This window comes from Perognathus longimembris, chromosome 11 (genome assembly GCF_023159225.1).
Source record: "Perognathus longimembris pacificus isolate PPM17 chromosome 11, ASM2315922v1, whole genome shotgun sequence".
NCBI classification, from domain to species: domain Eukaryota; kingdom Metazoa; phylum Chordata; class Mammalia; order Rodentia; family Heteromyidae; genus Perognathus; species Perognathus longimembris.
The window spans coordinates 20,724,882-20,739,406 of record NC_063171.1 but is presented as its reverse complement, the minus strand read 5'-3'; the positions used below and the strand labels follow the sequence as shown (position 1 = coordinate 20,739,406).

General features: G+C 41.6%; 1 protein-coding gene across 9 annotated transcripts in view; it reads left to right on the top strand.

The window, feature by feature from the left end:
- The window catches only part of Cacna1e (calcium voltage-gated channel subunit alpha1 E), a 314,229-nt gene that overhangs the window by 261,383 nt on the left and 38,321 nt on the right, over positions 1-14,525 (top strand). For 8 of the 9 annotated variants that reach the window (XR_007212661.1, XM_048358274.1, XM_048358273.1 and 5 more), the window contains 8 exons: positions 227-323; positions 3,898-4,058; positions 4,556-4,693; positions 5,507-5,708; positions 7,144-7,308; positions 7,871-7,981; positions 11,877-11,960; positions 12,644-12,769. Coding sequence is in view for 8 of the 9 variants with exons in the window: in XM_048358274.1 (XP_048214231.1) it covers positions 227-323; positions 3,898-4,058; positions 4,556-4,693; positions 5,507-5,708; positions 7,144-7,308; positions 7,871-7,981; positions 11,877-11,960; positions 12,644-12,769 (1,084 nt within the window). In the remaining variant the exon portion in view is untranslated. The remainder of the gene's footprint in view (positions 1-226; positions 324-3,897; positions 4,059-4,555; positions 4,694-5,506; positions 5,709-7,143; positions 7,309-7,870; positions 7,982-11,876; positions 11,961-12,643; positions 12,770-14,525) is intronic. The other variant, XM_048358275.1, reaches the window with a different exon arrangement.

The window sequence follows — 14,525 nt, the reverse complement described above, 5'->3', positions numbered from 1 at the left end:
GGGTGTATATGCATTTGGATGTGTGCATACTGAGGAAGGCTGTGAGAGTTTTCCTTGAACATACTTTTATAAATTTTGGCTAAAGAATTCTGTATGGATCCAATTTTTGGTCTCTTGCCTACATCTTTCCTCTTTTACCCTGTGGTTACTAGTACAGTAATGTAACTATAAACTTTTATCTCTCCTCCTGTCCAAATGACTCCCCCTGATGGCTTTTTTCCTACAGAACCAACAAGGGGAGAGACATCAAGACCATCAAGTCTCTGAGGGTGCTCAGAGTGTTGAGGCCCCTGAAAACCATCAAGCGCTTGCCCAAACTCAAGGTAATGTTCTCAGATGATCGCCATCAAATCTCCCATATTCTCTCTTCAGTCATGACTGGCTAGCTTTTTTTTTTTTTTTTTTTTTTGGCCAGTCCTGGGCCTTGGACTCAGGGCCTGAGCACTGTCCCTGGCTTCTTCCCGCTCAAGGCTAGCACTCTGCCACTTGAGCCACAGCGCCGCTTCTGGCCGTTTTCTGTATATGTGGTGCTGGGGAATCGAACCTAGGGCCTCGTGTATCCGAGGCAGGCACTCTTGCCACTAGGCTATATCCCCAGCCCCTGGCTAGCTTTTGGGAAATTCATTCTGGAAATATTCTCATGGCTTGAGAATCTTTCCATCTGCCTGAGCTAAGGTCTTAGTTTCAAGGGAAAATAATCACCATCTCATGAAACATATTGTTGTGTGGTGAGAAAACAGAGAAGCCACATTTTGAGATGTTGAAATGGGAGTCTTTATTAAAAGGTCAGTGTCTGCAGATGGACTCCTGTCCCAAAGACTTGCAGCCTTCCAATACACTTAACACTGTCATAAAACTGAGCCATGAGTGCTGGAGAGGAAAGAAAGAGAAAAAAAAACAAAACAGTACCAACAAATCAGATCAGCTCCAATGGACAGCTGAAGTGGGAGAAGAGCCAGGAGACAGGACACCAACAGAGAGAAATGTGACATGTAATAATGACTCCTGAGCTGGTCTGGGCCTAAATAGGGTCAGGTCAGGGGCAGAGTTACTGGGAGCTTGAGAGTTCACAACCCAAGAATGGCAGGTCCAGTAACCTGTTGTCCAAGTTCCTAACCCCTGCCTCCAGGAATTCAGGCATGCCCATCACCTAGATGGTAGGACTTCCCTGCCTCCACCACGAAGATAAGATGGCACTAGTTAACCCCAATACCCTATCATCCCCCATGTGGTCAAGATGGCACCAGTTAGATTCAGCATCCTTACTTCAATACGAGGGGGTGGGGATGGGGATTATGCCTCTTCATCAGACTCAGGCAGTGTCTCACACTGTCTGAATGTGACCTGTCATTCAGGAAGAAGTCTGTGTGGTGGCCTTGTTTTGGGGAGACTTCTGTCATTAGATGAACCAGACCACCAATATGGAAGCCTCTCTATGTTCTGTTGTCTGTGTGGAGGGGAGGCAGAGAAGCCTGCTGTTTGTTTTTTTTAATTCATAATTCTAGAAGAAGAAAGGATCTTGAAGCCATTAACCTTTCATATTTTAAAGCATATGTTGGTGAGTGAATGGTCCAAGGACATACAATCTACTTTTGGTTGAAGCACAAAATAAGTTCTTCCTATTGTCAGGACCGGGTCTTTAATAGGTGTATTATCCAGATTCCTTTTTGTCCAACATCCTCCCTGCTAATAGTCCCTAGGTCCATCCTTCATGAGCCTCCCTGCCTGTTCCTGTGCTTTACCATTCAAGTTTGCTGGTCTTTTAAACTCATCTCCCTGGCCATGCCCAACATTATCCTATTGTGAAAGCTGAGGCTCCTGGAGAGAGTTCTTGTATCTCCGTGAATTCCTGGATCCCAATTCAGAGCCTCACATTGCTGCTACTGCTGCTGCTGCCTGGGCCACACAGCCAGCCTTGCCTTCATGGACTGTGCCAGGTTGCTTTTCAGAAGGCAGCTTTAATTACATAGTCACTTAGAAGAGCACAGAACTTTCCAAAATGGAGTCAAAGGCCACTTGTGTCAGGATCACCTAGATGCTTCTTAAAAATGAAGTTTCCTGGCCAATGCCAGTGCAACATAAAACAAACTCTCTGGGGAGAGGCTTGGAATGTGCCTTATAAACATTCCCCCAGATAACTGTTGAATGGTACAGGTTAAAGAACCTGCCTAAGTGTGAGCTCACCTCTGGGACCCAAGCACTCTATAACTTGGGGCAGATTGCTCAATCCGTGAACTGGAAAATGGAGATACTCTGTAACACACACTTGTGGTTGTGAATAAATGAGCCAACATGAGTGGTCTCTGAAGGAAAACAACCCAGTAGTCCCTCTGGCATGCGTGGGCTGATTCTCCCATACCTGCCACAGAGGACAAAGTTGGGGCTTGGCTCTCCCCTGCATCCCAATTCTCACTCCCTTTTGGGTTCTCATAACCTTCCATGCTCTCTACAGCTCCAAGCTCTGGTTTCAGATCACTGCCTCCCATAGAAGGTAAAACAAGCAAGACAAAGTGAATGCACAAGAAGTTAAGAAGGGAAGAGGAAATGAGGGAAAAGGAAGAGAAGGGTGAAGGAGAGGAAGGAAGAAAGGAAAGGAAAGAAGGAAGGTCATTTCTGAATGGCCACAAACTGAGACATGTCTTCCTCTGGGAGCTGAAGGCCTGGCATATTGCATGGGTCCCTGTGGGCAAGATTTTACCATCCAAAAGGGCTTCAACACCTTTCCTCCCTGCCTCCCCAGCCATTTCTTCCTGGAGCAGGACCTCCCACTGGGCCAGCTGATCCTTGCCACCCACCAGCAGAGCAACCAGCTCTCCTATTTTTTGTTCCTCATGCCGAAGCTGTATGGGGCCGCAGCCATTGCTGTTAGCTGTAGCACAGGCTCCTTGGGTGCAGAGGAGCCTGCAGACAGCTTGGTGAGGTCAGTTCTCAGGCTGGATGCAGCACCCCCAGCCTTGGTTAATTATGTAAATTAGAGAGTGCTGGTTCCTCTCTCTCTCTCTCTCTCTAGCTGAGGGAGACATAGGTGTTTTTGATGATTCCACAAGGTTGCGTGTCACTCATTCCCTACCGTGCTGAACTAATTAAACTAGCCATGCCTCACCCGATGCTAGGAAGAAGTAACAGCACAAATGTGGCAACCACCGTGTGAGGCTAGACCCTCCCTCCAGTGAGCTAAACCTAAAAACCTAGAAAAGAACCTAAAAATAGCTTGCAACATGTTGAACTCACAGCTCAGAGCTAGAATGGAGATCTTCGGGAATCATCATCTTTGAACTAAAATGTTAAGGCTCTGCCTCTGTCTGCCAGCCTCTCCATCTCAATGAGAGTGGATGGCAGTCCTTCCCAACTTGACTCTGTTGATCTTCACTCAAGACATAGTGAGCTTTAATCTAGAAAATAGTTACATGAAATGCCGAATGTAATCAGAGCCAATTATGAGCCAAGTATCAATCACTACAGTGAACAAAGAAGTATATTGTGACTCCCTGATTCCTTTAGAAAGGATAAAGCAACACCCAATTGTGATATGAATGGATCAGTTAATATCACACACTAGGTGTAAGGTAAGGGATATGTTGTTTAATGGTTAAAATGGGCTAATATGATCTCAGAGATCCTTTCCAATTTTAAATTTGTATTTCCTGTTGAGTACTGACTCTACAAAGAACTCCCTCCTTGGTTTGAAATCAGCCGGTTTAGGTTTGGGTTTGCTTTCAGGCTCAGAGCATAGCAAGTCATGTCTATGATGGCCAGCATGGAAGCCAGCTATTAATCCCTGATATTACCTCAGGATGATATGTTCTGGGGGCAGCTTCTCAGTGCTGCTGGGTGGTGGTGGTATGGCCCCATCTTGGCTCTGGGCTCACACACCAGGGTCTTCACTGATGTTCACAGGCTGTATTCGACTGTGTGGTGACTTCTTTGAAGAATGTCTTCAATATACTCATTGTCTACAAGCTCTTCATGTTCATCTTTGCTGTCATCGCAGTTCAGCTTTTCAAGGGAAAGTTCTTTTACTGCACAGACAGCTCCAAGGACACAGAGAAGGAATGCATGTAAGTGCCACTAGTACATAGTTTTTGCTAAAATGTGTCCCAGTGAATGTCTCTCCATCCTCCACCAGTCACCTCTTCTTTCTCTCTGATCTCCACTCTTCTTGCCATTGAAAGACAAAATAGAGAGTTGAAAAACTTTTCTTGAGCACTTTCTATGTGTCAGACATGGTAAAACTCATGTTCAGTTTTTCATTTTATATTCTTAAAAAAACCTACAGCGATGGGTTTTATTTGTGCTTTATAAATGTAGAAGCTGAGGTACAAAATAAAGTGTCCAAAGGCAGCACGGCAACTAGTGAACTCGAGACTTAATCCCACATCTATTGAACATGAAATTGCATTTCTATTCCATGGTAATACCTACCTTTAATAAAATTCTCTCTTCTTTGCATCTGTACAGAGGACAATATTACCCCATTCTTGAAGTCTATAACATCTCCCGATTCTTCATTGAGCTATAGGAAAATGGCCTGATTCCATTTTCACTCTGGTTTCAGAGGCAACTATGTAGACCATGAGAAAAACAAGATGGAGGTGAAGGGCCGAGAATGGAAGCGCCATGAATTCCATTATGACAACATCATCTGGGCTCTGCTCACCCTCTTTACAGTCTCTACAGGAGAAGGATGGCCTCAGTAAGTGATGGCTTAAAGCTGGTACACTTGTCTGTGTGGTGAGGTGGGACCATGTGGGTGCCTGGAGAAGCTGATTTAAGATGAACAAGACTGCTTTGTTATTGTACCAGAGAACGTAAGTGGTGTTGAGTGAGACTGGAAGACAAGATAGATGAAACTCCTTAAAGCAAAAATGGAGATGGGGAAGACAGAGTCAAGGAAGTATTTGAAACTCTTAATGTTTTTGTTAGCTATTGAGGGCTTGAGTAAAACCTTCTGATTTCTCTAAAACACATGAATTCTTCAACAGCTTTCTCCCCCTTGAAAGAGTCCCCAAGGGCTATTTTATGCAGATATACCTTCTATGTTGGCCCTGCATTGGAGAGCCTGAAGATGGAGGGAAAGGAATAAACCAGAGACACACTTTCTGTGATAGCAACCCTTAGGAAGAGTGCAGGTTCTTGTACCACCTGTAGCTGGAGGCTAGCTTTTCAGTCACTTCAGTGACTAGGGTACCATTTAGTGGAGCATCATACTATAGTTGGCAATAAAATGTCAAATGGCCATCCAGTAGTCTTTCATCATCAAGCACACGACAATTTAAACTATATAACATAACACCACTCTGTTGCTTGGAAGTTTATACACACAGGAAAAGGGCTAGTGTGGGGTGCCAGTGAGTACATCGTCACCAACTTGGCTATAAACTCCCACATTAATGTAGGATCTGCAAAGTTGAAGAAGTCTAATACAAAGCCCATCATAGATGACACGTCCCCTAATGAAGCCAGGGCTGTCATCTACCTTCTGTGTCCCTTTGTTCTGTCCCCGCAGGGTTCTGCAGCATTCTGTAGATGTGACAGAAGAAGACCGGGGTCCAAGCCGCAGCAACCGCATGGAGATGTCTATCTTTTATGTGGTCTACTTTGTGGTCTTCCCTTTCTTCTTTGTCAATATCTTCGTGGCTCTCATCATCATCACTTTCCAGGAACAAGGGGATAAGATGATGGAGGAGTGCAGCCTGGAGAAGAATGAGGTAACAAGTGGTCCTTTCTGCTGTAGGAAGGGATTGCAGGAGCTTTGGAAAGGACCTAGGACCAGCAGGGTTAGAAAGACACTGCACTACCTTTATTATGGAAGATGGGCACATCACTTATTTAATAAAATTTTCTGAGCACTGCTCTGTTGAAGGTCTAGGTATGAGATTAAGGTATCTACAATGTAGTCACTATCTCTGTGTGTAATCACCTAGAAGGAAAAGATGTGTGCCACACTGATAACATTAAGATACTTGCTTACTTGACTGACCCTCATGGCACATATTTTCTCTAAAGGAATGGGATATATCTCCTTACACTTTCTTCAGTAATGAGCATGATTTTGGAACATTGTATGGTTTTATAGCTGGGCTTGTTGCTATTGTTGAACAATGGAACTGAACTAGAAACTAGGATCACATAGGCAAATACAGGTTGAAAAATCATACAAAAAGCTCTAAAATCCAAAATTTGTTGATCATTGCTGTGCCCCAAATCATTTAAGATGTGACACAAGATTTCCTTTAGGCTGGCTGGGAATATGGCCTAGTGGCAAGAGTGCTTGCCTCCTACACATGAAGCTCTCAGTTCGATTCCCCAGCACCACATATATGGAAAATGGCCAGAAGGGGCTCTGTGGCTCAGGTGGCAGAGTGCTAGCCTTGAGCGGGAAGAAGCCAGGGAAGGTGCTCAGGCCCTGAGTCCAAGGCCCAGGACTGCCCCCCCCCCAAAAAAAAAGATTTCCTTTAGGGGGCTGGGAATATGGCCTAGTGGCAAAAGTGCTTGCCTTGTATACATGAAGTCCTGGGTTCAATTCCCCACCACCACATATATAGAAGATGGCCAGAAGTGGTGCTGTGGCTCAAGTGGCAGAGTGCTAGCCTTGAGCAAAAAGAAGCCATGGACAGTGCTCAGTCAGGTCCTGAGTCCAAGGCCCAGGACTGGCACAAAAACAAAAAAAAAAATACAAAAAAACAAGATTTCCTTTAGGCTACATGAATGAGATGTATATGAAATAGAAATGAGTTTTGTTCTGGGGCTCATTACCAAAATATCTTTAGGTATATGTAAATATTCCAAATCCAGAAAAAATCTGAAATCTCAAATACCTCTGGTTTCATACATTTTTGGATGAAGGACTTTTATCCTGTAGATTTATAGTTCTGACTAACAAGCTCAGGAGAGGATTCTTCCCTACATTCCTTTAAATGGGCCTCATTAATAGCCCCTAAGCCCTTACCTTATATGACAGAATGCTTCTAGCTTGTGTTCTCACTTGTAATATCTTGCCTATAGTTTTGTCCAAATGATCCCTGTTGCCATAGCTCCTCCTACTTGTTCCTATACTGTCTTCTTCTAATGATATAACAGACCTTCACTGTGCAAGGTGTGAAAAAATTTGAGCATATGTTAATAACTGTGACTTTTCTACAGCGGGCGTGCATTGACTTTGCCATCAGTGCCAAACCTCTCACACGCTACATGCCACAGAACAGGCACACTTTCCAGTACCGCGTGTGGCACTTCGTGGTTTCTCCATCCTTTGAGTACACCATCATGGCCATGATCGCTTTGAACACTGTCGTGCTGATGATGAAGGTAAGAGGAGGCCAGCCCTGTAGAAAACCCAGGAAATCATTCTAATCTCCTAACCCATCACCTCTGCACATGCTTCCATCCTGCAACCTCTGGTCTGTTCTTATTCAATCGCTTAAGCCTTTTGGACTTCTGGGGTCCTTTGGATCAAATGTGTTAAAAAGTAATAGATAGCAGTCCAGGAGCTTTCTTGTGGTGATGGGATTCTGCCTTTGACAAGGGAGAATGATCTTTTTTAGATATCAAATTATCTGTAGAATGGTTGAAACTGAAATGCCGGTGTGATTGTGTTTAATGCTAACTGGTGACATATAGAACTCTGAAATACATTTGCACCTTACCCACCTTCATTTCTAGGTAGACTTGTTATTTTTACTATTAAGCAGTTGATGTGGGACAAGGGTCCATTATTTTATTTTGTTTTGCTTTGTAGGATATTTAACTTTCCTCTTGTACCATGCACCCAAGTATCCCACAAAATCAGATTGAGAAATGGCCAACCTTGATGATATTCATTTCTCCTCCTTGCCTTATTAATTAATTTTTTGTAATCTTTTCCTTGCAGTATTATTCTGCTCCATGTACCTATGAACTGGCACTGAAGTACCTGAATATTGCCTTTACCATGGTGTTTTCCCTGGAATGTGTCCTAAAGGTCATCGCATTTGGCTTCTTGGTATGTCATTGAATCTGTACCAGCACCAGGCTGTCTTCCTTTTGGGGTACATTCCTGGCTTTGTTGGAAGGGGGTGGTGACTGCTGTTCCAGAATGATTCACACACCTGCCTATTTAATTAGTGAGCTGGTGTGAATGTTCTGTGTCTTGCCCCCAAAATAGGATGATGAGGTGTAGGGGTAGAGAATGGGTGAAGGAAACCACCTGCACAACTCAGTACCCCCTAACCATGGGCTCTAGTCCTGTCAAATTCTGTCAGCCGTGGAGGAGGGGGCTAGTCCTTGGGTTTTACGTGAATTGTGATTTATGAGTAAAAGAGCAAAACAAAGATTACACTAATAAACTTTAAGTGTTTATTTATATGTTAAAAGTGTAAGAATTTTATGCCTCAAATGGTCCCTCATAGTTTCAAACATAGCAAAGAATAAACTATTAGTCTTCCTTCCATTAATACCATGAAGAGTATTTCTCCCAGTAAAAATAAATGTTTATTATCATGCTTACAAAGGCCAATGACCATTAAGGGTGTGTGGGTGGGTGGGGGGAAGATTCTCCTATTGGGTTTGGGAGCGACAGGGAAGAATTTTTCTGGCATAAGTTCTCATATTACTTCTTCTCAACTAATTATAATTATTTGGCAAATTCTTACATCTGTTCTCAAGAATGTTTAAGAGAATTTGGCCCTTTGCTACAGAGTCTTATAAACAAAATAATTTTCTCTGGCTTCTCCCCTCTTGCTTCAGTGTGTGCTGTGAGTTCAGAGGGCTGCAGAAAAACCCACTTGACAGCTGCTTCACACTTATTTAGGGTGTGAGCTGCCATTTCAAATTGGATGTGTACGTGGCTTTGTCTGAAAGAACTAATTTGACTGCTAAGCTGAATATGTGTATGTTTGGTAGCAGCTCTAATACAGACTCTGGGATGGGTTGATAATTGTCAGTGTTGATTGTGGGGGTTGCTTCTGATCTCATTCTGATTCTTTGAAGTACCATAATTTGATCATTTGGGGTGGAGAGATGAAGAGAACCCATTGTAGGGGACTATGTTGTGGCTTGCTTGATTCCCTTTTAAGTGTTTTGAGACTTAGTGAAATAAGAAGGTAAAAAGAAGCTGACACAACAAAGATGCCTTTATAACATGGTCTAGGCTGGAGAGCAGTGAACTGAGAGGAAGAACCAGTGCCACAACAAGGAAAGTTTCTCTATGCATCTTGATGACTTCCATGTGGTACTGATATTTTCTGTGACTTAGTCTCCAGTTATGTGTCTAATTAAGGTTGCTGATACACACCTTAAGGCTTTACTGGAGGATTGGACCCTGAGGCTTGTCTCCTTCCTACACTTACCCTTGTGTTTTCATTCATACTAGATAAAGCAGCACTGCATTGATAACAGCATCTTAGATTTTTTTTTCCAGAATTCCCCAAGGTATAACTATGTTGTCAGATCTCCTCAAAAACTGAAACAGGCATGGATCTATCATCATCTCTGACATCATTAATGTTGTTTTAAAAGGGAGAACTAAAATTAGCAAAATTGTATAGCTTTTTACTGGTCATAGGGTTGGGAAAACAAAGGAGAATTTAAAAGAAAGAGGGAAAGAAGTAACATGTATTGCATCACCTCTTATGTGCCACATGCTAAAGATAGTCATTTATCTTTGTACCAATGATATTAGATAGGTATTATTGTTTTCCTCTTTTGTGGATGAACTAGAAATCAGAAAAGTTGAATGCCTTGCCCAAAGTTAGGAAAAGGCAGAGCTAGGATTCCAAACTTGATCTGATTTCAAAGTTCACAAAAATATAGAGTATACAGTAGTTTCTCTTTATCTGCCATGTATACATTCCAAAATCCCCCAGCTGATGCCTGAATTTGTGGGTAGTATTGAACTCTGTATATACAATGATGAATGACTAGATGATGGGAACAGTTCTCAGAATCACATTGTTAGGTCATATCATTGTGTGAACATCATAGGGTGTATTTACACAAACTGTAATGATACAACATCACCAAGCAATAGATTCATATGGGGTTGCCATTATATGTGTGTGTGTGTGTGTATAATTATATGTCATGAATAGAAACATTATGGGGTGTCTGTCCTATCCTGTGTTTTTTTTTCCTATTGGATTGAGAACTATCACATTGTAACTTGAAAGAAGCACTTTCTTTCCAGATTCTGAGTTATCAACATTACTACTTGTGTGCTTTGGGGCCACTAAGAGTTGTGGAACACAATCTTTGTGATTAATGGATGGGTAGTATATTCAGAGTAGATACACTGGACAAAATGGGAAGTGATTCACATCCTGGCTGGGACAGAGGACACTGTAACATTTCATATGCTATTCAGAAGGCTGTGTAATTTAAGACATGGGTTTTTTTTTTGAATTTTCAATTTATATTTCTGAACTACCAGTAACTGAAATTATGCAAGGTAAAAACACAGATAAGTGGGAGTACTGCATTGCACTGTGCCATTCTGTAGTGTACTATGATAATCTGTATTTAAAGCATCCTTACCAGGAACCCAAGGCTACTAGTCCTCTAAGACCTATCCCTACGAACAGAGAATTAGGAAGGTTACTCTAGACTGCAGAATAGGAGAACCATGAGAATTGAAAAAGTCATAACTTGGTGTTGGTTCCACCATTGATGAGCTAGCTAATAAGTACTCCATTGAAAAATGGGCTTCCTGATGGAGATTGATGTGTCCGTTTCTCTACATGCCTGGGAAGTCCACAGAGCTTTGGAATCAGCACTCTCTATGTTTTGGTTGTCTCATACAGGAAGTGATACTAACAATAGCTGCCTAATAGCCTTAGGTGTATGGGTATTTGTAAAATGTAACTTCTCTCTCTGCTTACTCCTCTACTCTCTCTACTATATATCTTATTTAATATCTTATTATTTCACTTCTCTGGCCAACCCTTCCACTCAGTACTTGGTAAAACCATGGAATTTATCACTACCTATTTATAAGACCCAAGAGAAGAATTCATGAGTTGGACAAATGTCAAGACTCTGGAACATAGAGTAGGGACCCAGAGATGCAGTTGTAAGGCTGCCGCATGGTACACTGAGGATCTATCCTGCCCTGAGCAAGCAAGTGACCCTTCTGAAAACTTCAGTGTACCAGTTTAAGAACTGTGGTCCCAAGGTCTGTGTTCATCTGAGTGTAGGAGGTGGGTACATCATCACACTCTCTGATTAAGTGGAATATTAACTAGTTGGTGGATTTCCAGGTCCGTAAAACTCTAATAACTTCTTCAACTCACATTTCATTAATGGCTTTCTTGAGTTTTTTATTTGCTTTGCTTTTACGTCGTTATACCTCATTGAAAGGTGTAATAGAGCAGGAAAAGAGAAGTCTGTTCATCTGTCAGTCACTGGTTGGTTTGGAAAGATGTGTAGATTCTATAGATAACTGAAACCCAGAGCTGTACTTTTTAGGGTTACTTGATACAATATAGATAGTTGAAGTGGTACTTCTCTAAACCCAATCTATAAATCTTCATTAAGCATATATAACTTTTTTATTTGTCAATCATACTTCAGTAAAGTGTTTTTAAAATAAAATGTTTTCTAAAAGTTTTTCTTTTATCTCCCTCTTGTGTGATTTTTAAGTGACAGTTTCAAAAACAAGGTCCTCAAATAGTGATGGAACTGCTTTCCAAAATGAAAAAATTCCCAGCTTAGGAAAGGAGAAATAGAATTTCTGGATAGAAATAGGAAACTGAAGCCAAAGTTAGAATGAACTTGTGCATGAATTGACAAGTTTTAATTCCAAGTGACAAAGTTATGTAATGAAAGATGCCTTTTCTTTTCTTTCCCTTGTGTTTTCCCCTTTTCTATTTTATAATGTTCCTACGGCTGAAACCGTTTGGCAGAACTACTTCCGAGATACGTGGAATATCTTTGATTTCATCACAGTGATTGGCAGTATCACAGAAATTATCCTGACAGACAGCAAGGTGAGTGGCTCATTAAATCCCCATCTTGGGGTTTGGCCATGGAGTAGCATTATTTAAAAAAAGACCTTATATAATCAATCCACAAAACCCTCTTAAGTCTTAAGTGTTGGCAGTTCACATTCCCACTTCTGAGCATTAGCCAGAGCATGCAAACTCTTGAGTGGCACTGGATTTTCTAGGTGGCTGTTTTTTATAAAGGGGAAAGTGGAATCGAAGGTGTCTGGGAAAAGATAACATGTACAGTGTTCTGTTAGGGTGTCACAAACGGTACAGCCCTCACACCTGAATTGTTTTCTAAATTTGTTCATTCTGAAGAAGACTTGAGCAGCTCGTTATAGCCCTCTGAATATTGAAGAGTCATGTGCTCCTCAGTTACTAGCTTTGCTCTTTGGCCGTCTAGTTACAGACATCAGATTATTCAGTCAAGATAAGGGAGGCCAGATTTGTCTCATATGTGCTGAGATGTTTCCCTTGTTCTGCTACCTAGCAGTAGAGGGTAGGTGTGGTGGCTGACAGACATGGACTCACTGATCTTCCCATCAGTGGGAGTTGGTGTAAACAAAGAAAGCCAGTGATCATGTTCTACTTTGTGATATGAAAGAGGAATAAGTAGGCAAAACTAGTGTGTGGATTTTGCTAAAGGACTATGATGTCACTAATTACGTGTTCTTTTGGTCCACCAGCTGGTGAACACCAGTGGCTTCAATATGAGCTTTCTGAAGCTCTTCCGAGCTGCCCGCCTCATAAAGCTTCTGCGTCAGGGCTACACCATTCGTATTTTACTTTGGACCTTTGTACAGTCCTTCAAGGTAAGAGGCACTAGGAAGTCTCTGAGGATTGATGTGGTGCTCTCATACCAAACATTGTAGCCAACCACCACTGTGTATCAGTATTTCTATTTATTCACCTCAGGAAAGGTGAGACTGGCAAAATGGTTGTTTGCTGGAAGCATACAGTAAATACAGCAGTTCTTAGGTGTAGTGCAGCTTGGCTAGATAGTAATTAGGTATTACTTTTTTAAAAAGCACCTAGCCAGGCATTGGTGGCTCACAGCTGTGATCTTAGCTAATTAAGAGGTTGAAATCTAAGGATTACAGTTCAAAGCCAGCCCAGGCAGGTAAGTCCAAAGTCTGTGAGACTTTTATCTCCAGTTAACCACCTGAAAACCAGAAGTAGGGTTGTGGCTTGAAGTAGTAGAGCACTAGCCTTGAGCATAAAAGCTCAGGGATAGTGCCTGGGCCCTGAGTTCAAGATCCATGGCTGAAAAAATAAAAATAATAAAAAAAAGAAAGGCATCAAAAAACGTCATTACTTCTGCCTTCTTTCTGAGCACTGAGACAGGAGATGTACGTTATGAAATGCTCTCCTTCTTTTGATAGTTCAACATCAACCACTTTTTCAAGGGCTTGTCAATTATTTTACTTAATAGTGTTTTTATTTGGAAGAGGGTACGAAAAGTAGTGCTGGAGTTTAACTCAAGCCCTCATGTTTGCTAGGCAGGTGCTCTATCACATGAGCATGTCCTCATCCCTTTTTGCTTATTTCTTGAATATGGTCTCACTTTTTGCTTGGACAGGCCTGTATTGTGATCCTCTCCATCTTAAAGTATCAAAGATGACAGATGTGAGCCACTGTGCATGGCCTTACTTAGTGTTTCAGACGATTTCTTTTTTTTCTGATTAATTACTTATTTATTGTCAAAGTGATGTATAGAGGGGTTACAGTTTCATGTGTAAGGCAGTAGGTACATTTCTTGTACAATTGGTTACTTCCTCCCTCATTTTACCCCCTCCCTCTCCTCTTATCCCTCTCCCTCCATGAGTTGTTCAGTTGGTTTACACAAAATGGTTTTGTAAGTATTGCTTTTGGAGTTGCTTGTCCTTTTATCCTTTGTCTCTCAATTTTGATATTCCTTTTCCCTTCCCTAGTTCTAATACCAGTACATACAGTATCCAGGGTACTCAGATGAGATACAGTGATAGTGTGGGGACAACCACAGGAAGGGGATACAAGAGAATCATCAACCAAAAAAAGCAATGGTTTCAGATGGCATGTTGAAAGTAATTACAACAGTGATATAAAACTCATTTCCATAACATGGAGTTCATTTCACTTAGCATCATCTTATCTGTTCATAAGGGCATAGTTATTGGATTCTTGTGATTCTCTGCTGTGACTAGCCTAAACCTGTATTAATTATTCCCTATGAGGAAAACCATAGAGTCCCTTGTTTCTTTGGGTTAGGACTTCTTGATTTATACGTCAGAGCAAAGATAATTCATACTCAGTCCTTCTGTGTCTTTATTGGTACAGCTCTGATTGTAAGGCTATAAGGCATATGCGGTATGCTAATGGTGACTTCTATTGTCCTACAAATAAAAATGAGAATATCTGGGCAAATTAATTCAATGAATTTCTTGTAAACTCATGGGACCATTCGGGACAGGATATATAATAAATATAAGTTGAAAATCGACAATGGAGACTCAACTCAATGTCAGAGACTTCTAGTAAAAGAAATTTTCTAAACATTTAAATATATTTGAGGTCTAGAAAAGTGTAATA